A 23,104-nucleotide genomic window follows, 5' to 3' on the forward strand; every position below is an offset into this window, starting at 1 on the left:
ATGCCTCTCTGTTATGTGTGTAAAAGTGAGTCCATATGTATGGTGCGTATGATTGTGATTTTATACATCTATCAGTTGTGAAAGTTTCCAAAAGGCCATTTCTACAGGTAAAACAACACTTTACCCTCAGGTGGTCCCTTTGAAAATTACTCTGCTCATAAGTAATCTGCTGATTCTCAGTCCATCTCTTACCAAAGTCCTCTGTTTACTGGAATTGGTCAGAGACTTTAAACAAAAATTGCAAACTTGTCCTTCTTTTTCCCCCTCCACTATCACCCTAAGCACCAGCCCTTCCACCACTCAGAATATTTGTGATTTTATTTCAGGCTGAAGGAATGTTCTCAACTAGAAGGAGCATTTTCATATTGAATAAACAGTTTCAGTACAGCTGCCTATGCAGATGTGCTAGATCAAGTGCCTTACAAATAACACCTTACTGCTGCAGGCACAAAGCACTGCTTTTACTTCAATTAAGCTAAGTGAAGAGCTTTTTTTAACTTGCAAATAATGTGTGAAGAAAAACTCCGATGGATCGAAGAAGGTGAGAGAACTGACTTCCAAAAATACATTTTCCCTCAAAACCTATTGAGTCAATACCAACTATGGGGGGTCAGTTTACTAAACTGCATTTAAATGGAGAAATTACTTACCTGATAATTTCGTTTTTCTTAGTGTAGACAGATGGACTCAGGACCAATGGGTATAGCGTACTCCTGATAGCAGTTGGAGACGGATCAGATTTCAATCTGACGTCAGCCGTAGTACATATACCCCTGCAGGAAGTGCAGCTCTTCAGTATTCTCCTCGAAAAGCAATTGTGGATATATGTGTGGCTGAATAACTTGTATAACATGTATAACTTGATTAACTTTATAACTTGGTTAACTTGATTAACTTGAACTGGTTAAATTGGTTATAGCTGGAGACCGCCAGTGCCCTCAACCAGGAAACGTTGACACCCGGTAGGATGGGTGTCCTAATTGGAGGGAAAGCTTGGCTTACCAATGAATAATTTGCTCTCGGGAATGTCACTCGAGGATTCCATGAATGACGGCAGCCGTGGGTGGGATGCTGAGTCCATCTGTCTACACTAAGGAAAACGAAATTATCAGGTAATTAATTTCTCCATTTCCTAGCATGTAGCAGATGGACTCAGGACCAATGGGATGTATAAAAGCTACTCCCGAACCGGGTGGGAGGCTGCTCGAGGTCCACTTAGTACTGCCCTTGCAAATGCTGTGTCCTCTCGAGCCTGAACATCCAGGCGGTAGAACCTGGAGAAGGTGTGGATAGATGACCATGTCACCGCCCAACATATTTCGGCGGGTGACAGCATCTTGGTTTCCGCCCAGGACACTGCCTGGGCTCTAGTGGAATGGGCCTTGACTTGCAAAGGCGGTGGTTTGCCTGCTTCTATGTAGGCCGCCTTGATAACATCTTTGATCCAGCGGGCCGCTTCCCCTTGCTTCTTCCCACTGTGAAGGACGAATAGATGGTCCGCTTTTGTACGGATTCCGACCTTTCCAGGTATCAGACTAGGAGTCTACCGATGTTGAGGTGGCGCAGGCGGCGAGATTCTTCCGAATCCTTATGCTCATCTGGCGATGGTAGTGAGATGGTTTGGTTGAGATGGAAGTGAGAAGCCACTTTGGGGAGGAAAGACAGGACCGTGTGTAACTGGATGGTTCCCGGAGTGAATCTGAGGAACGTTTCCCGGCAGGACAGTGCTTGTAGCTCGGAGATGCGACAGGCCAAACAGACTGCCACCAGGAAGGCTGTTTTCAATGTTAATAGTTGGAAGGACAGGCCGCGGAGAGGTCTGAAGGAGGCTCCTGCTAAGATGTCTAGGACCAGTTTGAGGTTCCATAGAGGTATCGGCCACTTTAGGGGTGGTCGGATCTGCTTGACTCACTTCAGGAAGTGGGAGACATCCAGGTGAGAGGCTAGGCTACCTTCCTCACTCTTGGTTCCATAGCATGACAATGCGGCCACCTGTACCTTGATGGAGTTGAGAGACAATCCCTTCTGTAGACTGTTCTGTAGGAATTCCAAAATCGCAGGAATTTTGACTAAGCGTGGGATGATGTCGCGGTCCTCACACCAGGCTTCGAATATTCTCCAAATCCTTATGTATGTTAGGGATGTGGAGAACTTGCGTGCTTGGAGCAGGGTGTCAGTTACTGCCCCCGAGTATCCGCTCTTCCTCATGCAAGTCCTCTCAATGACCAGGCCAAAAGAGAGAATCGAGCTGGGTCCTCGTGGAGGATCGGCCATTTTTGGAGCAGATCCCTGTGTGGTGGTAGCGGAAGAGGGCTCCCTGTCAGTAGCCTTCGCATGTCTGCGTATCACGGTCTTCTTGGCCAGTCCGGGGCCACCAGAAGTACTGGTCCCTTGTAGTGTTCTATCTTGTGGATGATTGCGCCCAATAGGGGCCACGGTGGGAAGGCGTATAATAGAATTTCCTGTGGTCAGGTCTGTACCAGGGCATCGATTCCCTGGGACTGAGGTTCCCGTCTGTGGCTGAAGAAGCTGGGACCTTGGGCATTGGACCGGTTTGCCAAGAGGTCCAAGGTTAGTGTTCCCAAACGGCTTACTATCAACTGGAATGCTGTGGTCGACAGTCTCCATTCTCCTGGGTCTAGACTTTCTCTGCTGAGGTAATCCGCAGCAACGTTGTCTTTCCCCACGATGTGGATGGCTGAGATCTCTCGAAGGTTCGCTTCCGCCCATGTCATTAGGGAGTCTATTTCCAGGGACATCTATTGGCTTCTGGTTCCTCCCTGACGGCTGATGTAGGCCACTGTTGTGGCGTTGTCCGACATGACTCTGACTGATTTGTCTCGGAGTCTGTGACCGAACCGTAGGCAGGCTAGTCTGACTGCCCATGCTTCTAGGTGATTGATGTTCCATCCCGACTGTTCTTTGCTCCATTGCCCCTGGGCGGTTAGCTCCTGGCAGTGTGCTCCTCATCCCCATAGGCTGGCGTCCGTGGTGAGCAGGATCCAGGTCGGTGAGGTCAGCCTCTCTCCCTGGCTCAGATGGCCTTTTTGTAGCCACCATCGTAGTTGGGTCTAAACTCTGTCCGGGAGCTGGAGACGAACGGTGTAGTTCTGGGACAGCGGGCTCCATCATGACAGTAGAGAGCACTGTATGGGTCTTATGTGAGCTCTTGCCCATGGCACTACTTCCAGTGTGTATGCCATGAGGCCAAGGTCTTGGAGGTAGTCCCATGCTGTGGGACGAAGCTCGCTCAACAGGGTTCGCAGCTGGGTCATCAGTTTTGATCTCTTTGTTGGTGTCAGGATGACCCTGTCTTGTTTGGTGTCGAACCAAACTCCCAGGTATTCTAGGGATTGGGAGGGCTGCAAACAGCTCTTGTTTGTGTTGACCACCCACCCGAGGCTCTCCAGTAGAGTTTTGACTCTGTTGGTTGCCTGGTGACTCTTCTCTGGGGATTTTGCCCTGATCAGCCAATCGTCCAGATAGGGGTGCACGAGGATTCCTTCCTTCCTCAGTGTTGCTGCCACTACCACCATGATTTTGGTGAACGTCCGGGGTGCTGTGGCTAACCCGAATGGTAGTGCCCGGAACTGGTAGTGATGGTCCAAGATCGTGAAGCGTAGAAAACGCTGATGCTCTTGATGGAATGTGCAAGTAGGCTTCCAACAGATCCAGGGATGTAAGGAATTCTCCCGGTTGTATCGCCCTTATGACCCAGCGTAGGGTTTCCATGCGGAAGCGAGAAATCTTCAGGTGGCGGTTGACTGACTTGAGGTCCAGGATGGGCTGGAATGTCCCTTCTTTCTTGGGAACGATAAAATAGATGGAATAGTGTCCAGATTTATTTGTTGTGAGGGCACCGGTGTTATAGCCTCTAAGGTGAGTAATCTGGTCAGTGTAGCTTCCATTGCCATCCTCTTGGATGGGTCGTGGCAGGGGGATTCCACAAATTTGTCCGGAGGGATGTGGTTGAAATCCAGATAATATCCCTCTCGAATGATGGCTAGGACCCACTTGTCCGAGGTTATCCCGACCCATCTTTGGTAGAATAGGGCAAGTCTGCCCCCTATGGCTTCTTCCCTTGGACGGGTCAGCCTCACCCGTTGCCAAAGGTCAGCGCCGGACCGAGGACAACCTCCGAGGGATTGCGGAAATCACCTCGGGAATTCTCATCCAGGGGAGGGACCCAAGGGGTGTCACCGCAGGAGAGCTGGGCTCATCTGTAGAGGTAAGATTTCTTCTTGTTTTGGGTTTCTTTGGTAAATTACTCTAATGCTGTGCGAGCGTGCATAGAGTCCCGAACTGCTATGAAGACAGAAAATACTGTAGAGCTGCACTTCCTGCAGGGGTATATGTCCTAGGGCTGATGTCAGATTGAAATCTGATCCGTCTCCAACTGCTATCAGGAGTACACTATACCCATTGGTCCTGAGTCCATCTGCTACACGCTAGGAAAAAAGCACATTATTGCACTATTTTAATTCAGATTAGGTCTTGAATAATTTACCAAACTGCAGTAAATGAGATCTGTTCTCAGGTAAGGGTGGGGCCCAGGGAGATGGGGAGGGGTCCTTTTTGGGTGGGGGCAGGGTTTAAATGCAGGCGGTCAGAGATATGCCTGGGGGGAAGAGGGGTGGGCGGGCACTGGAACTCAGGGCTAGCTGCCCCTTTAAAGATCCCATCCCCAAAGAGCCTGTTGATACTTTTGGAGGGGGTTGAGAGGCAGGTAGAAGGAACTTCACCTCTTGAGGTACAGTTAACTTTCAGAGGTTATAGCAGATTGCAAAGTTTATCACAATTAGCATTAAGCCTTTTTCATGTTAATGAGCTGCTTTGCATGCAATTGCATAAGATACAGATCATTAATATTTTCTTCGCCTTCCACTATATATTTTAGGGTTATTGGCAACACTTGCATGAGTGCTACTGATAACTGGCACTATTATGATTTTAATGTGTGAAGCATCAAATTTGACATTTCATGCACATAAGGACAGTAACTTTCAAATGGGCGTGCGGATGCACATATATACATGTACATCCGTGTGCACCTAGCGAAATGACACTTTTATAACATGCGTGCACATACATGCGCATGTTAAAAAATAGCCTAGGCGCACGCATCTGTTTGCCTAATTTTAAGCTTGTGCGTCCCCAGCTGTGTAAGTTGGCTTACGGTCTTGCAACTGCTTGGATTTTATACAGACACGCATCCAGCCAAGGATTAGTTTCAGCAGTTCGTCCACCAGTTCACCCAGTGTTCTCCTAGGTCCTCCCAACACCTCTTGTTGTTTAGCCTGCACTCCCCCCCCCCCCCCCCGTTACCCAAAACCCTTCCAGCCCCTCAGAGATGTCTGTATTGTTGTTACTTATACCTCCTCCATAGCAGATGTAAACTTAAGTGGCACTGGACCTGGGTGCGTGCCCAGGTGCATAAGTACTTGCACACATATCTCTTGGCCCCACACTGAAATGACAACTCCCCACCCACACCATGTCCACACCACACCCCTTTTTCCTTCGATGCGAGATGTATGCACGTTGGCACTTGTGCGCACATCTGCCCACTTTTTAAAATTGGATAGGTCTAGGGGGGAGGAGTCAAGATGGCGGCGGCGTGCGGGTAGAGCTCGAGGTGCTGCTCGTTTCTTCTTGTGATTTTCTCGATTTGGACGAAGCTAGATGCCTCCCAAAAGGAAGGGGCGAGTGCGGGTATTTCCCTCGGTACCCTCCCTCCCTCTGGGGCAGCGAATGATCCCCGAACTCACTACCAGCTGCCCGAAGACAGAAGCAGCATCTCCCGCTGAGGAGATCGGTAGAGGAGCATTGGCCTTCTCTGGGGATACCAGTCTCAGCCCTCCGAGTCTCAGAATGCCTTCAGCACCTTTAGTCCAGCTGTCCTCGAGCTCGGTGAATGCAGCTACAGATCCGATGTGCTCTGGAATGGCAGGCGAGGGAATTGCCGCGGGGACCCGGAACTATACAGCACTGCTGAAAGAGGGAGATGTGGTGGAAGTGACCCCAGCCTTGGAACCCCAGATGGAAGCTTCTGGTGGAGGTGAGCCTGTTAGAACGTTGGTATTAAGTTCTTTAAATGTTTCAAAAGCTGGGGCTCCGTTGGAACAGGGAGCCATGAATACCACTCCCCCCATACCACCAGTAGTGACATTAGACTCACTGTGGGAACTGGTTGCCAATCTTGGAACAGCTCTTCATGGGTGTTCCCAGCAGATTTCTATAATTTCTTAAAAAATGGACACATTAACCCAGGATTTTAATTCTCAGCTCCCAGATCAAGCTAATAGAATTCAGAATTTGGAAGTCCGAGGGAAAAAAGTTCAAGATACACAGACAACTATCATCCAGGAAAGAATGCTGTTGAAGAGGAAAATTGAACTAATTGAAAATCGTTTAAGGCATTTGAACTTAAGATTTCTAAATTTCCCTAGAGTTTTAGGTGAACAGCCACGCATCACTCTCTGCAAGTATTTGATTGAGATTCTTCATATTTCCCCTGAAAACATTCCTTCTTTCAATAAAGTATATTTCTTGCCGTTTGATCGTACAAGAGAGAATGCTGTACAACATCAAATCGATTTCGGAAACTTAACGGACTTTTTAGAAACCTCAACAGTAGAGATATGTGAGAGAGCAACATTATTGGTATCATTTATATATGAACGAGACTTGGGTCTTGTAATGAAAATTATTTCCAACATATGGGGGTTAATTTTCTGGGTCAGGTTGTCCAAGTTTTCCCAGATTTGGCTAAAGTTATCAAGAGAGGAGGAAGGGTTCCTGTCTATGTGACAGGAAGCCCATGCATTAGGTGCTACCTTTCAGTTGAGATATCCTTGCAAGTGTATTATCAAATTAGATAATGAGACGTATATTTTCTTTGTACCAGAACAGCTTAAAATGTTACTGGAATCTCGTAAATGGTTGGTGCCTATTCCCTCTCTACAAGAAAGTCCTATACTGAGGCAAAATGATGAGTAGCAAATAACACGCTGGGCTGTTTCTTTGTATAATTTTCTGTATTTGCTCCTTTAAATGGTTGACTCCATCCCCAGAATGATTTGTGGTCTGGATAAAATGTGATTGTTTTCTTATTAAGATATTGTTTAAGAAATTTCTAAATGTTTCTGAACAAAGGGTTAAGCTTTGTAATTATGTTAAAAATCAATAAAGATAAAATTAAAAAAAAAAATTGGATAGGCATGACCATGTGCTAAATGTGCGCCCATCTCCTGATTTCAGCACATGTCAAGCTCTTAAAAGTCACCTTTAACGTGTTAATGCAGCTTAATGAATAGTGTCTGTGAAGGAGTGGCCTTACTACCCCTCCTTAACCTGTGTGGGATCAGGCTAGATGCTTAGTCCACCTTAAATCCCTTCAGAGAAAGCTCTGAGGGAGGGACCCTGCTTGGCAGGAAGAGTTCTGTGGGTGGGAACCAGCTCGGGAGGTTAAGAGGCAGAGCCCAGCTGGGATCAGGAGGCTCCTGCATCCCCAGGAGAAGGCAGCTCCTGAACACATTGCTGACTAAAACCAAGCTATGAGTAGACTGCTGGAAGGAAGCCATCTAGATATAGGAGAAGGCAGCTCCTACTTTCATTGCTGTCCTAACTGAATCTGTGAGTACTGCTGCTACTGTGATTGTTGAGAAGAGTAAATAAAGCTTTAATCTCAGCATGGTTTCTGCTTCCAGCCTAAGAAAGTTGCTCGGTCATCCCATAGTGTCTTAGAGCTTTATATTCCCAAAAAGCCCAAATTGACCTAGTATATAGGACCGTAATTCAAATTATTCCAGTGAATAATTTGAATCAACCAAGTACATGGTTTAAACTGATCTGTTGTATTTGATTTTTGATCTTTTTCCAGGTAAAGGTATGAATACATGGAATTTTCTAACCTCTGCCAACAGAAAAAAAACATAAACTCTGCAGGCCAAACAAGAAGAATAACATTCTAGATTACCTTGTCAACATGGTTTACAATTTCCTTCATGCGATTCTGCAGCATTCGGATATCTTTGTACTGTCTGTACTGTGGAACGACAATAATGATTTTTAAAACCTTTTAAAAGAGTTTGGAAAAGTATGAATGTAATCCATATCAAGACAACTTCTGAACAGTGAGCTTCTATCGGTTGCAAAGTTCCCCAGTGCACATCTGTTAGTTCAGATGTCTCCATGTGCCCAGTGCTTGCACGACTGAGTGCTAAGAGCCCAGTACCCTTGTGTGATGCATGTTTGTATGTAAGCAAGAACCCAGGGAGCATGAGACTGGTGGGTAGAACATAAAGGCAAACTCAAAATCCTGAAGAGAGAGTCTGTGTCTACATTTGCTTTACCTAAAGTAATACTGTAATGAATCATAAAACACAGGATTAAGGCAGAAATTAAATCTGAAGGCATACCAAAGCTGAGAGGCACAATTTCCAGAAACAGTACAATAAAAGAAGTGTATACTATTTATGATACGCACACTGATAGTCTGAATTCCCCTTTTACACTTGAAGAGAGGAGCCGGAGACATTAATCATACAGCCACAGAAGTTGTGAACATACCAAACCGATTTCAGTATACCCCACAAATATCACACATTAAATTAGATGCCATTTTTGTGATCTATGGCATTGTAAATCTACATTGGTCTGTGTGCAGATGAGAATGAATTTACTCATCCTACATTTAAGAAGTAATATCTCAAAGAGATAGTAACTCAATAATATACCTGGACTTGACCAACATTACTCAAATAATGATTTTATTTATGAAATTGTAACCGAACTTTATTGGCACCTGTTAGAATGTATGAGATCCTACATTTACTTAACCTTAGTCTATGTGCCTATTTGTAAACCGTTGCGATGGTATATAACTTAGCGACGGTATAGAAAAGTTTTTAAATAAATAAATAAATAAATAAATAAATAAATAAATATTTCTGCTTTTCTTTGCACTTGACTGAGTGTGGCATGTTGAAATCAGTTTGGTTGTTCACCAATTCTTATTTGTCATAAGGCCATATGATGACGATCTCTGGTTCCTCTGATCCAGTGGGAGAGAATAATACAGATAGTATGTATTATGAATATGCATCTTTTATTGTACTTTTTCTATGGTGTGTTGTTCTACCATTGCCTTTTTCCCCTCTTGCTCACAGGAAGTCAGGAAAAGAGCTGTGGCTCCCATCCTATGACTCTGGCTACAAGAGACAATTTTCTGGGTTTTGGCGGAGATTTTTGTTTCTTTTTTGTTGGAAGGAATGTTTGCTCACTATTCCTGCCCAAGAGAAGCGGGGGGGGGGGGGGGGGGGCATCTGCTGCTTGCATGTGGGACTTTCCACCTGAGAGGTCCCTTTAAACATCAGAAGGAGAAAAGTAAACCCTGGTAGCTTACTAGAAACCTGGCTTCTACCGCTACGCAGGAAGGTTTTTCCTAGTGCCTGCCACCTCGAGGGACATTCACTTGGAGGAGCAGGACTGAGACTGTTGGTACACTTGGATTTGTTTTTAAGTATCAATTGAGTGTTTGCTAAATGATGCATTTTGAAGATTGACTGCACTAAAGTTTATTTTTGGAACCTCCCACTTGAGTATCGGTTGTGGTTATTGGATCAGAGTCCTCCCAGCCATTCAACTGTGAGTACAGTTGGAGTCAGAGAGAGAGAGAGATAGAGAAAGGTATTTCCCCCTACGTCTTGGGACCTGGAGGTTTAACCTCCCCTCCCCCCCCCCCCCCATTCAGAGAATCCACGCCCCAGGGCTGCTGTGAGACTGCGTGAGGACTTAGCACCAGGACTGAGTGTGTTCCCTGAACCCAGTCTGGCTGTAACATCTGAAGCAGAGGGCCACACATACATGACCACGTTTTTAGAGCTACTCATCCCACAGTGCTTTTTTTAGAGCTACAAAAAATGATACTGGGTTTGGCTTGGGAGTTATTCATTCCTCCCCACAGAGACTTGCTGCTGTATGCATTTCTGAATTTTGCAGAACAGAATGAATCACACCGTGAACAGGAAGAAGCCACTTATTTCTTAACCTCTTTCTGTAGTACAGGCCCCACTAGTTTTAGGGATAGAATACTTACCTCAGCATTGTCCACCACCAAAAATAGCTCCACATATCTAGTGCCTTTCTGAAGGGGAGCTGATTTCTGTTAAAGAAAAAAACAAACATAAAATTCAGACACTAGGATGAAACTGATTCAATTCTGCTCTCCATGAAGGCAGACACATTTCTAAAGATAGAAGGATCCCAGCTATTAGCCTGTGATTTAAGCAGAATTGTCATTTCAAATCCCTTTTCTCCCCCTGACATCCTTGTGATCTTGAGCAAATCACTTAGAAACATAGACACATAGAAACAGAAATGACAGCAGAAGAAGACCAAATGGCCCATCCAGTCTGCCCAGCAAGCTTCACACACTTTTTTCTCTCATACTTATCTGTTTCTCTTAGCTCTTGGTTCTATTTCCTTTCCACCCCCACCATTAATGTAGAAAGCAGTGATGGAGCTGCATCCAAGTGAATATCTAGCTGATAAGTTAGGGGTAGTAGGGGTAGTAACCGCCGCAATAAGCAAGCTACACCCATGCTTATTTGTTTTACTCAGACTATGTTATACAGCCCTTATTGGTTGTTTATCTTCTCCCCTGCCATTGAAGCAGGGAGCTATGCTGGATATGCTTGAGGTATCAGTTTATTCTTCTCCCATGCTGTTGAAGCAGAGAGCCATGCTGGATATGTATCGAAAGTGAAGTATCAGGCACATTTGGTTTGGGGTAGTAACCGCCGTAACAAGCCAGCTACTCCCCGCTTTGTGAGTGTGAACCCTTTTTTCTTCTCCCCTGCCGTTGAAGCAGGGAGCTATGCTGGATATGCGTGAAGTATCAGTTTTTTCTTCTCCCCTGCCGTTGAAGCAGAGAACTATGCTGTATATGCATAGAAATAGAAGTAACAGGCTTATTTGGTTTGGGGTAGTAACCGCCATAACAAGCCAGCTACTCCCCCCTTTGTGAGTGCAGATCCTTTATTCCACATTTCCTCTTGCTGTTGAAGCTAGAACGATGTTGGAGTCACAGTAAGCATGTGTACATTTATTGAATAAGGGTATTGTCTCCAGGCAGTAGCCATCATTCTGGCGAGTCACCCACTCTTCATTGGCGGCCTCTTGACTTTATGGATCCACAGTGTTTATCCCACGCCCCTTTGAAGTCCTTCACAGTTCTGGTCTTCACCACATCCTCCGGAAGGGCATTCCAGGCATCCACCACCCTCTCCGTGAAGAAATACTTCCTAACATTGGTTCTGAATCTTCCTCCCTGGAGCTTCAAATCGTGACCCCTGGTTCTGCTGATTTTTTTCCTATGGAAAAGGTTTGTCGTTGTCTTTGGATCATTAAAACCTTTCAAGTATCTGAAAGTCTGTATCATATCGCCTCTGCTCCTCCTTTCCTCCAGGGTGTACATATTTAGATTCTTCAATCTCTCCTCGTACGTCATCCGATGAAGATCCTCCACCTTCCTGGTCGCCCTTCTCTGTACCGCTTCCATCTTGTCTTTGTCTTTTTGTAGATACGGTCTCCAGAAATGAACACAGTACTCCAGGTGAGGCCTCACCAAGGACCTGTACAAGGGAATAATCACTTCCCTTTTCTTACTCGATATTCCTCTCTCTATGCAGCCCAGCATTCTTCTGGCTTTTGCTATAGCATTGTCGCATTGTTTCGCAGACTTCATATCATTAGACACTATCACCCCAAGGTCCCTCTCCTGCTCCGTGCACATCAGCCTTTCCCCCCCCCCATCGAATACAGTTCATTCGGGTTTCCACTCCCCATATGCATGACTTTGCACTTCTTGGCATTGAATCTCAGCTGCCATATCTTCGACCACTCTTCCAGTTTCCTTAGATCCCGTCTCATTCTCTCCACTCCTTCCGGTGTGTCCACTCTGTGGCAGATCTTAGTGTCATCCGCGAAAAGACAAACCTTGCCTTCTATCCCGTCCGCAATGTCGCTCACAAAGATATTGAACAGGACCGGTCCCAACACCGATCCTTGCGGTACACCACTTAAAACCGCTCTCTCTTCAGAGAAGGTTCCATTTACCATCACACATTGTCTTCTGTCCGTCAACCAATTTGCAATCCAGGTCACCACCTCGGGACTCACTCCCAAGCTTCTCGTTTTATTCACCAGTCTCCTGTGCGGAACCGTGTCAAAAGCTTTGCTGAAATCCAAGTATATGATATCGAGCGCACTTCCTCGATCCAATTCCTTGGTTACCCAGTCAAAAAAATCAATCAGATTTGTCTGATAGGATCTTCCCCTGGTGAATCCATGTTGCCTCTGGTCCATCAATTCTCCGGACTGTAGATAGTTCACTATTCTCTCTTTCAGCAGTGACTCCATTACTTTTCCCACCACCGAAGTGAGGCTGACCGGTCTGTAGTTGCCAGCCTCCTCCCTGTTCCCACTCTTGTGAAGCGGGACCACCACCGCTCTTCTTCTGTTTCCTCAGGTACCTCTTTATATTGTAATCACTTTGGGACAGGGACTTGTGCCTGTGTGCAATTTGTTGCAAAATGCTCTGCTGTAGAGCACAATATATATATAAATATGTTTCAAGTGAGTTCTGTACAAACCTAGGGTCCGGCTAAACCATACAAATCAAGGTTTTAGAATTGTTTTGTTTTTTTTTTTTTTTACTTTTTGCTATGCGCAAAGCTTATTAAGCATTCTTGTTACGGCCTTTGCCATTGCTGCTTACAGACGCTTTACAGAGAGAACCTCTCCGTCCGGGTGTTCTGCCTATGTCTTTCCGTGATTAATCATCAAATAGCATCTTCCACTTTTCTCTGCAACCAAGAACTATTGCTTCTAGCCCAATATTCCTAAATGTATAAGTTTCTCATGAAAACAGAATAATTTCTGTTTATACAGTGATATCATTACAGCTAGGAAAGGGGTTGATCCACTCCATGCAATGAGCTCTCCTTGCTCCCTTTATAGCCTGCTCTCCTCATTTCCGTGTAAAGCATAAAAGCATCCTGTTTGCTCAGGATGATCCTCTTTTTGCTGGTGTACTTTAAAACCACACGCTTGCCTTTTAGTCTCCAGTCTTTTTTAACGTCTGTTCACTTCCCATTTTACCCCCAGGGTTCTGGTCATTAGACGCTTGCTGCATGGAAGTTGCCATTTACACAATTATTTTGCATCATTTCCACAGATGTGAGTGCACCTAAATGCATCTGTGCAAAGCTCCAATGTTTTTACTTTATTCCTTTGCATGCGATTTAAATCTGTGTCTCATGTGACTAAACAGAACTATTCCTTGTACTGGAATTAGGGACTTGTAAAATGGAGGTTCTAAAAGGTAAGCTCTCATTTTTCTAATCTTCGCTAGCTTTTATTTTAATTGCTTCCATCACTGCCCTAGTTTTAAAAGACGGATACTTCCCAGTTTGGCTTTGGCATGTTGAGAGATGTTAGCAATTATCCTCATTACCACTGGTGTGCCAGCAACATTTTTGCTATTTCATATCAAAGGGACACTACCTTGTCCTATTTTGCAGAATAGTCAAATATATCCAACTTGATAGTTATTGGTGGAATAACTACCGGCAGTGTTAATTGGCATCCATGACAGAAAAATTGAAGAAACTGTATTTGTATACTTTCTTCCTCTTTGGGAACAATGTGCAGTGTTGCAATTATTTTTTTTCCTAGCATTTTTTGTAATAGCCTAGAAATAAGGAAGAGTGCAGTGTGATCATGAAGTTAGCTTATGCACTAAACAGCGTGACAATTATCAGTTTAAAAGCCTGCAGTCTGCCCAGTTTTAGTGTGCTTTTGAATGAGGTATGTACTACACTAATAATATGTACAATACAGGCCCTGCTAAAAGTAAGCATGGCCGTTTTAGTGAGGCAGCACTCGTCAAAACATTTCTTTTTTTGTTCCATATTCCTTTGCACTAACGGATCCAAAAGAATTGGTTAGGATGAGAAAAAATGCCTTTCAGAAAGGAGTTCCCCCTACCTTCTCAGCACAGACTCACCTGTCTGAGCATCCAAACCCACTAAATCCAGCCCCCACCGCTCCCCAGGACTGGTGAAACAGCAGGAGGAGGTGAGCAGTCTACCTTTATCCTGAGGTTTCTCCAATCTGCTTCTAAATGACAGAATTGCTTCCTCAAACACTGAACTGCACATGCAAAGTGTGTGTGGGGGGGGGGGGGGAGGAGAGCTACATCAAGATCTCCATCAGGTAGGGGATCTCTGCCAGGAGAAGATGGGATATCTGTCAAGAGGAGAGCCAGAACTCTGCTTCTGCCCCTCCCCCATCTGTTGTAGGCTAGCAGTTAACTATACGAGAAGTGTAATTAGATTTACCTCTGCGATGTGGCAGAAGTAAATTTAATGAAGGATGGATCATATTCTGGATGCTCTGAAGTTTTCTAAAAAGTGACTTGGCTGCTCAGACGAGCCACTCTGACTCTGATGCCGATCTCTTCTAATGTCCCACTTCAAAAAAGAAAGCAATGCTTTCAGAGAGAAAAAAGTTTGAGGATGATTATTTTATTTTGTATTATCTAAATCTGTGACCTGAAATGAGCTACAAATCATTTCCCGCTTAAAACAGTTCTTCCACACAGCAGAAACCGTTCTTGGCCACTATATTAAAACTGCCCAATTATTGGGGCTCTAAGCTGCTATTCAGTAGCAATATGTACTTTTAGGAAAAATGCTGTACATTTATAGGACAACAACTGCACCTGCCAGAGTAAATTTCGAAAATATGCCTTTTCCCTTTTCCTCCTCAGTTACTGTCTGAGCAGTCACCAGGACAGCAGCTTGTGGAGAATAATCTCTTTGAATGGTTTGCCTTGGTGTGCAAGAGCAGATAACAAAGGGATAAATAGACCCACTTGCCCACTTCAGAAACACAATTTTTTTATTGTTATAAAAATTTTCAAAGCCATTTCTGTGGGTAAAATGGTGCTTTACCCTCCAAAATTGGCTTTTTAAAAATCACCCTTGTTATAAAATCGGCGCTTCTTTCAAAATCTAGCGTAAAGTGCGCAAGTCTAATTAACTTGCGCACTTTAAGTCTATGATAAGAAAGCAATAGTGCCTCTTAAACACATCCAAACATACTTTTAAAATCTTTTTTTTTCATCCTGAAAATATTCTAAGTTTTTTCTTCTATTCTTCACATTTTTTTATTTTTTTCCCACCTAATCAGACCCACTAAGTTTGGGAGGTGCCATGCTGGTTCTTTTCTTTTTTGCCCAAAGCATTTGTGCTATTCAAATTGTTAGGGACTCAGATTTCATGATGCAGAAGGAGATAGGTAAACAACATACTGGGAGAAATATACTGGCAGCAAAAATGGAACCTGAAAAATTCTATACTTTTTTTAGTTAATTCTAAAATCACTGTATGTCTCATTCAGAAGGGACAGAAGGTCACTGAATAAGAGACAGTGCTGCATTAACAAAGCCAAAACATCCCTTGATGAAAGGGAGAACAAACATGTTGGTCAAAAGTATTGTGAAAGCAACTGTTGTAAGAAAAAACATTTTTAAAAAATCAATAAGGTATTTTAGTGATGGGTCATTTTTAAGATGGTTTACCAGGGGAATAGTCCACTCAAAGTATTCTTGATAAAAATATGTTGTTTGAATTGCAATCCTGGATTTATTTTTGGATCAAAACACCACTCTAGGATCATGACATAAAAAAACTCAAAATGACCAAAAATACTCAGATCATGTTACACACCCCTAAATAATAGTCTGAATGATCCAAAGAACAGTCCATCTCTAAAGTCTACAAAAAAAAGCTATGTTCCATAGTCTTACAGTTTTGGCTCAATTGGGATCATCACCATCATAGTTTATTTATGTGGGGGGCAATATTCAACTATTAAGTGGCTTGGCTAGTTAGCCAGATAAACCTACCCAGCTAATAAGAAGAGTATATTCAGTGGTGCAGTCACACCGCTGAATATACCCAGCTATCTTAAAGTCACCGTATATGTTTAGCTAACTTTAGGATAGGTGAGTGTCACAACCAAAGGGCCAAGTTCATTAAGGCTTTTCTCCCATTTTGTGTCTATCGGAAAAACCCTTAGTGAATCAGATACAGTTAGATGCACAAGTTAAGTGGCTAACTCCGAATATCAGAGTTAGCTACTTAACTTATGTGGCTAACTCCATTCTTCTCCAAAATGCCTCCCACCTGCCCCTGGAAAACCCCTGATTTATGCACCTCAATTCTAGCCACATAATACGTTAAATGGCTAGAATTTAGGCACATAAGTCTTTTAATATGCCAGTTATTCCATTTAGACAGAAAACTTTTGAATTGTCCATCTAAATGGCTTTTGAATATGGACCTCATCATGTCTTTCCAGCCAAGGAGTTCAAAGTGTGTTACAGCAAAAATTTGGGCATTAGAGTTCAGTCAGTATATATTAGAGATGTGAATCGTGTGATCGATCGTCTTAACGATCGATTTTGGCTGGAGGGGGAGGGAATCTGATCGTCGCGGTTTTGTTTTTTTTAAAATCGTTTAAATCGTAAATCGGGGGAGGGCGGGAAAACCGGCACACTAAAACAACCCTAAAACCCACCCCGACCCTTTAAAATAAATCCCCCACCCTCCCGAACCCCCCCAAAATGTTTTAAATTACCTGGGGTCCAGTGGGGGGGTCCCGGTGTGATCTTCCACTCTCGGGCCACGGCTGCGTTAATAGAAATGGTGCCAGCGCTACCTTTGCCCTGTCATATGACAGGGCAAAGGTAGCGCCGGCGCCATTTTGGTTTCCTGTCCCCCGACGTCACGAGCGCAGGAGATCGTTCCCGGACCCCCGCTGGACCCCCAGGGACTTTTGGCCAGCTTGGGGGGGGCCTCCTGACCCCCACAAGACTTGCCAAAAGTCCAGCGGGGGTCCGGGAGCGACCTCCTGCACTCGGGCCGTATTGCCATATTGCAAAATGGCGCCGGCAATACGGCCATACAGCTGGCGCCATTTTGCAATATGGCCCGAGTGCAGGAGGTCGCTCCCGGACCCCCGCTGGACTTTTGGCAAGTCTTGTGGGGGTCAGGAGGCCCCCCCAAGCTGGCCAAAAGTCCCTGGGGGTCCAGCGGGGGTCCGGGAGCGATCTCCTGCGCTCGTGACATCGGGGGACAGGAACCAAAATGGCGCCGGCGCTACCTTTGCAGGGCAAAGGTAGCACCGGCGCCATTTCTATTAACGCATAAATCGGGGGAATTCCTATTGTATCGCGCCTCTAACGATTTTTGACGATTTAAAATATATCGGATGATTTTTTAAATCGTCAAAAAACGATTCACATCCCTAGTATATATTATTGGGTGTAGGGTATAGTTACGTATTATAAATAGAATGAATAGACATGTGTCATGGTCGCTGAGCCCTTTGACTGAAGCGTGATTGTCTCAGTCTAGCAGGCGAACCCACTACGCCCAGGCTACCAGTAGGTGGACATGCTCGAGGACTGGGTCTAGCCTTCACCCTTACCAACCCCTTTCCCTGCCCTTGGGTTTGGGGGCCAGTGAGACTTAGGTGAAGTCTCAAGGGATAAGGAGGGTCAGAGGACAGGCCACTGGTCTGGATTGGCAGCTTGTGGTAGAGTCAGAATCCAGGCAGTGGTCAAGGCAGGCGGTTTTCAGATGGAATCAGATACCAGGCAGAAGTCAGTCAGGTGGCATTCGGGCAGAGTCAGATACCAGGCAGACATCAAGCATAGGAGGTCAGATCAAGGGAGACAAGGGTACAGGAGGCAGGAGAGAACATGGCAAGGGGGCTTAGACATGGAAGGAACAGGAGACACAGACAGAGACAAGGACTAAAGTCACGGGCAGGAACAGGAATGAGACATAAACAGGAACGGAACAATGGATCTAGCAACACACACTGCAGAACAGGGAGACCTGTTCTGAGGAGCTGGCTGGTTGTAAGGAACTTAAGAACATAAGAATATAAGAAATTGCCATGCTGGGTCAGACCAAGGGTCCATCAAGCCCAGCATCCTGTTTCCAACAGAGGCCAAACCAGGCCACAAGAACCTGGCAATTATCCAAACACTAAGAAGATCCCATGCTACTGATGCAATTAATAGCAGTGGCTATTCCCTAAGTCAACTTGATTAATAGCCATTAATGGACTTCTCCTCCAAGAACTTATCCAAACCTTTTTTGAACCCAGCTACACTAACTGCACTAACCACATCCTCTGGCAACAAATTCCAGAGCTTTATTGTGCGTTGAGCGAAGAAGAATTTTCTCCGATTAGTCTTAAATGTGCTCCTTGCTAACTTCATGGAATGCCCCCTAGTCCTTCTATTATTCGAAAGTGTAAATAACCGAGTCACATCTACTCGTTCAAGATCTTTCATGATCTTAAAGACCTCTATCGTATCCCCCCTCAGCCGTCTCTTCTCCAAGCTGAACAGCCCTAACCTCTTCAGCCTTTCCTCATAGGGAAGCTGTTCCATCCCCTTTATCATTTTGGTTGCCCTTATCTGTACCTTCTCCATCGCAACTATATCTTTTTTGAGATGTGGCGACCTGAATTGTACACAGTATTCAAGGTGTGGTCTCACCATGGAGCGATATAGAGGCATTATGACCTTTTCCGTTTTATTAACCATTCCCTTCCTAATAATTTCTAACATTCTGTTTGCTTTTTTGACTGCTGCAGCACACTGAGCCGACGATTTTAAAGTATTATCCACTATGATGCCTAGATCTTTTTCCTGGGTAGTAGCTCCTAATATGGAACCTAACATCGTGTAACTACAGCAAGGGTTATTTTTCCCTATATGCAACACCTTCACTTGTCCACATTAAATTTCATCTGCCATTTGGATGCCCAGTCTTCCAGTCTTGCAAGGTCCTTCTGTAATGTATCACAGTCTGCTTGTAATTTAACTACTCTGAATAATTTTGTATCATCCGCAAATTTGATAACCTCACTCGTCATATTCCTTTTCAGATCATTTATATATATATATATATATATATATATATATATTGAAAAGCACCGGTCCAAGTACAGATCCCTGAGGCACTCCACTGTTTACCCTTTTCCACTGAGAAAATTGACTATTTAATCCTACTCTCTATTTCCTGTCTTTTAACCAGTTTGTAATCCACGAAAGGACATCGCCTCCTATCCCATGACTTTTTAGTTTTCATAGCAGCCTCTCATGAGGGACTTTGTCAAATGCCTTCTGAAAATCCAAATACACTACATCTACCGGTTCACCTTTATCCACATGCTTATTAACCCCTTCAAAAAAATGAAGCAGATTTGTTAGGCAAGACTTCCCTTGGGTAAATCCATGTTGACTGTGTTCCATTAAATCATGTCTTTCTATATGCTCTTCGATTTTGATCTTCAGAATAGTTTCCACTATTTTTCCCGGCACTAAAGTCAGGCTCACTGGTCTATAGTTACCCGGATCGCCCCTGGAGCCTTTTTTAAATATTGTGGTTACATTGGCCACCCTCCAGTCTTCAGGTACAATGGATGATTTTAATGATAGGTTATAAATTTTAACTAATAAATCAGAAATTACATTTTTTAGTTCCTTCAGTACCCTAGGATGCATACCATCTAGTCCAGGTGATTTGCTACTCTTTAGTTTGTCAATCTGGCCTACTACATCTTCCAGGTTCACAGTGATTTTGTTCAGTTCGTCTGACTCATCACCCCTGAAAACCATCTCCGGAACTGGTATCTCCCCAACATTCTCATTAGTAAACACGGAAGCAAAGAATTCATTCAGTCTTTCTGCAATGGCCTTATCTTCCCTAAGAGCCCCTTTAACCCCTCAGTCATCTAATGGTCCAACCGACTCCCTCACAGGTTTCTTGCTTTGGATATATTTTAAAAAGTTTTTATTATGAGTTTTTGCCTCTATGGCCAACTTAATTTCAAATTCTCTCTTCGCCTGTCTTATCAATGTTTTACACTTAACTTGACAATGCTTATGTTTTATCCTATTTTCTTCAGATGGATCCTTCTTCCAATTTTTGAAGGATTTTTTTGGGCTAAAATAGCCTCTTTCATCTCACCTTTTAACCATGACGGTAATCGTTTTGCCTTCCTTCCACCTTTCTTAATGTGTGGAATACATATGAACTGCGCCTCTAGGATTGTATTTTTAAACAATGTCCAAGCCTGTTGACACTTTTAACCTTTGCAGCTGCACCTTTCAGTTTTTTTCTAACTATTTTCCTCATTTTATCACATTTTCCCTTTTGAAAGTTTAGTGTTAGAGCTGCAGATTTACTTATTGTCCCCCTTCCAGTTATTAGTTTAAATTTGATCATGTTATGATCACTGTTGCCAAGTGGCCCCACCACCGTTACCTCTCTCACCAAACCCTGCATTCCACTAAGAATTAAATCTAAAATAGCTCCCTCTCTTGTTGGTTCCTGAACCAATTGCTCCATGAAGCAATCATTTATTACATCCAGGAACTTTATGTCTCTAGCAAGTCCTGATGTTACATTTACCCAGTCAATATTGGGGTAATTGAAATCTCCCATTATTATTGCACTGCCAAATTGGTTTGCTTCCCTGATTTCTCTTAGCATTTCATCATCTGTCTGACAATTTTGTCCAGGTGGACAGTAGTATACTCCTATCATCATATCCTGCAGGATGTGATGTCATCAGCCAGTACCACAGGAAATCCCAGCTGGAAGACCTATAAAAGGAATCCAGAGCTACAGGAAGTACAGCCATGTTCTTTGAATACAGCATGATGCCAGAGGTACATCAGATTACAGCATGCTACTATAAATATTGTAATTTCATAGCATTTAGATATAGAATGGAAAGTGATATTATTATAGTTATAGGAAAATATTAGGCTAGGAATAAGTCTTTGAAGTCCTTGGGAAGACTGAGGTTAGGGTTCTGATTAGAGATTCAGAGCCTGGCTGGGGCTGAAGCCTACTGTTGCATCCGTCGGTCTTCGACGGTTTCGCCCTGCTTGTTGCACCCCTATCTCGGCTCCTCCCGCTTACCTGGGCAAGATGGCTACTGCAGCGTCGTCAAGCCAACCTCTCTGGCATCCCCGGAATGGCTATGGTGCAGCCATATGCCATTGCTCCTCCCAGGTACCTGCTAGGGTGCGCACGCGTGCGCGCAACCCACATCTAAATACGCCCAGTGGCGCGAACCTCGAGGGCGTTCCGTCATCTGATGTCACGCCAATCCGGCTATATCTACTTCTCAAGATTGCTAGCTCATTGAGTTGGCAAAAGCTCGAATAGACTCAAACTGTTCCTGTCTGCGCTACTCTGCCGCTTCTCTGCTGCCTGCAGGAAGCTTTCCTTCTGCCCTTCGGGGCTTACTACTAACTTGGGTACCCGCTCCTCGGGGGCCCTCTGTTCTATTTTCAGGTGCCATTCAGGGAACAGGTACTTGCTCCTCGAGGGCCAGCTCTCCCTGCCTCAGTGCCTGTACCATTGACAACTATCTGGTGGAATCGCATCCTTAACAGCTAACACCGAGTGAGTACTTTAATATCTCATCTGTCTCATCCACAGTAACTCCTTGCTGCGGAACCTCCTGACATCACCTAGGAGAGAAGGGCTCCCTCTGCCGAGGTCCCTGAGACTACAACTCACCACTGCCACCTGGTGGCTACTTCAAGCTGTATAATAAAAGAGTTCAATTCCGGTGTTTTGTGTATAGAGTCTAGTCCAGTTCTGTGGCTCCTCATGGGGCTCCTCCCCATGGGCGTGGTCATCGCCACAGCACCCAAGGATCCATTAAAACACACGTAATCTGGGGTAAGTCTGATGTCAAGTGGCAGAGTGTTCCAGAGGATAGGGATAGATCCTGAGAGAGGTATTTTTTTTTCTGGCATTGGAGATTTGGATTTCTTTGGGAGCTGGTATCATTAGCCAGGCTTGGGATGGTAAGCATAGTAACCAGGAGGACTTGCATAAGGAGAGCCAATTGTTGTAGTGCCCAGCCTTTGAGGGCCTTGAAAACTAGAACCAGGATTTTATGTTGGCAGCCAGAATAGGGTTTTCAGGAGTGGGGCGATACAGTCAAACTTTCTAGTATTTAGCATTAGTTGAACTTCTTAGGTAGCCTGATATAGATGGAGATTACACAGGCCTGGACCACTGTTGGAAAGTTGGGACTTTCAAAGAAGGGTTGGCGGTGGCGTAGATGATGAAGATGGAAGAAGGCGGATTTTGTTACTGATTTATCTGGGCCTGCATAGAGAGCTTGGAGTCTAGGAGGATGCCGAGGCTGTGAACCTGGTTGCTGAAGGGCAGTATTGTGCTCTCTATGATCATTCCAGAGTGGATATAGCTGTAGTCTTTTTTTTTCCATTTCATAGCACTTCTGTTTTATCTGCTCTGGTTTGCCAGTTCACTTTAGAAGCTTTTAGAGCAGCAGTTCTAGCAAAGAGGTTTTGAAGTAATTCAGCTGGAAAATTGTATCTAGGAAATTTCGCTCACATACTTTTCTTTTTCTTTTAATATCAAGATATTGACATGAAATGAAGGCTTCTGCTCTGTAGAATTAATTTTTCCAATTGATTATGCTTACCTAAAGTGATAATTATATTACAGTGTTGTTACCAGGAGCAAAGGCAATTAATAAGAGTCCTTATGAGAAAAGAAAAACATACCAAAATATATATGCAATACTGTTTACTACTGTAAGCAAGATGTAGATAAAAATTACTAGGCAAGGGTAACTCTATACATGCTATTTTTAATCTACATAATTTATGCATGAGCCAGAGATTGAAATCTATCCATGCATCACCCTTCAACTATGCACCTTTGAAGCACCAAGAGGTAATAATTATGACAACAGAAGATATTGAAGTGACTGTAAATCAAATAAATAAATATTGGATATTGGTTAGTAGTATTTGTTATCCACACAACAAAGAGGATTATTTATTGTGTATATGTTACTCCATTGGAAAATGTACCCAGTTTATTGTTTCACTGTTCGCACTTTCCTCTCTTACTTTTCTCTTTGATTACTTAGAGATCCTCCCCCTTTTCCCTGT

General features: G+C 44.1%; 1 protein-coding gene across 3 annotated transcripts in view; it reads right to left on the bottom strand.

The window, feature by feature from the left end:
* Nucleotides 1-23,104, bottom strand: part of ADAM8 (ADAM metallopeptidase domain 8) — a 190,609-nt gene that overhangs the window by 78,177 nt on the left and 89,328 nt on the right. For all 3 annotated transcript variants that reach the window (XM_029609582.1, XM_029609581.1, XM_029609580.1), the window contains 2 exons: nt 10,100-10,165; nt 7,979-8,047 (listed from right to left, as the gene is read on the bottom strand). In XM_029609582.1, the coding sequence (XP_029465442.1) occupies nt 7,979-8,047; nt 10,100-10,165 (135 nt within the window). The remainder of the gene's footprint in view (nt 1-7,978; nt 8,048-10,099; nt 10,166-23,104) is intronic.

This window comes from Rhinatrema bivittatum, chromosome 7, assembly GCF_901001135.1.
Source record: "Rhinatrema bivittatum chromosome 7, aRhiBiv1.1, whole genome shotgun sequence".
Taxonomy (NCBI): domain Eukaryota; kingdom Metazoa; phylum Chordata; class Amphibia; order Gymnophiona; family Rhinatrematidae; genus Rhinatrema; species Rhinatrema bivittatum.